Here is a 303-nt window from a genome sequence, read left to right as displayed (position 1 = left end):
GCCCCTGCATGAAGCCTGCCATTCTCCATGGGGGGGTGGCAGGTAGGCGGCGCACTGAGGAACTTGGCTTTGGGGCAGCAGAGAAAGTAAATCCGGCCCTGGGGGCGGTGACCGGGGAATGCGATCAAAAACAACAACAAAAGTTTGGGCCGTAGACACATTTTAAGGTGACACCGGGGGTTCAATGTATCTCTTTCTCACGGCCATCTTTCCTCTTGCAGGTCCTCCCATGATCACCAGCGAGGGGCAGCAGTACGCAGTGCGCGGCGGGGTAGGAAAAGTCGAATGTTTCATCGGAAGCAC

General features: G+C 56.8%; 1 protein-coding gene across 1 annotated transcript in view; it reads left to right on the top strand.

Annotated features, from left to right (window-relative positions):
- The window catches only part of KIRREL (kin of IRRE like (Drosophila)), a 176,668-nt gene that overhangs the window by 162,098 nt on the left and 14,267 nt on the right, over nucleotides 1–303 (top strand). The window contains 1 exon segment of the mRNA XM_018566057.1: nucleotides 222–299. Within this exon segment, the coding sequence (XP_018421559.1) occupies nucleotides 222–299 (78 nt within the window).

This window comes from Nanorana parkeri, unplaced genomic scaffold (assembly GCF_000935625.1).
Source record: "Nanorana parkeri isolate BGI_ZX_2015 unplaced genomic scaffold, ASM93562v1 scaffold911, whole genome shotgun sequence".
In the NCBI taxonomy this organism is placed as follows: domain Eukaryota; kingdom Metazoa; phylum Chordata; class Amphibia; order Anura; family Dicroglossidae; genus Nanorana; species Nanorana parkeri.
The sequence above is the reverse complement of the archived record's forward strand: the minus strand, read 5'-3'. Positions and strand labels throughout refer to the sequence as shown.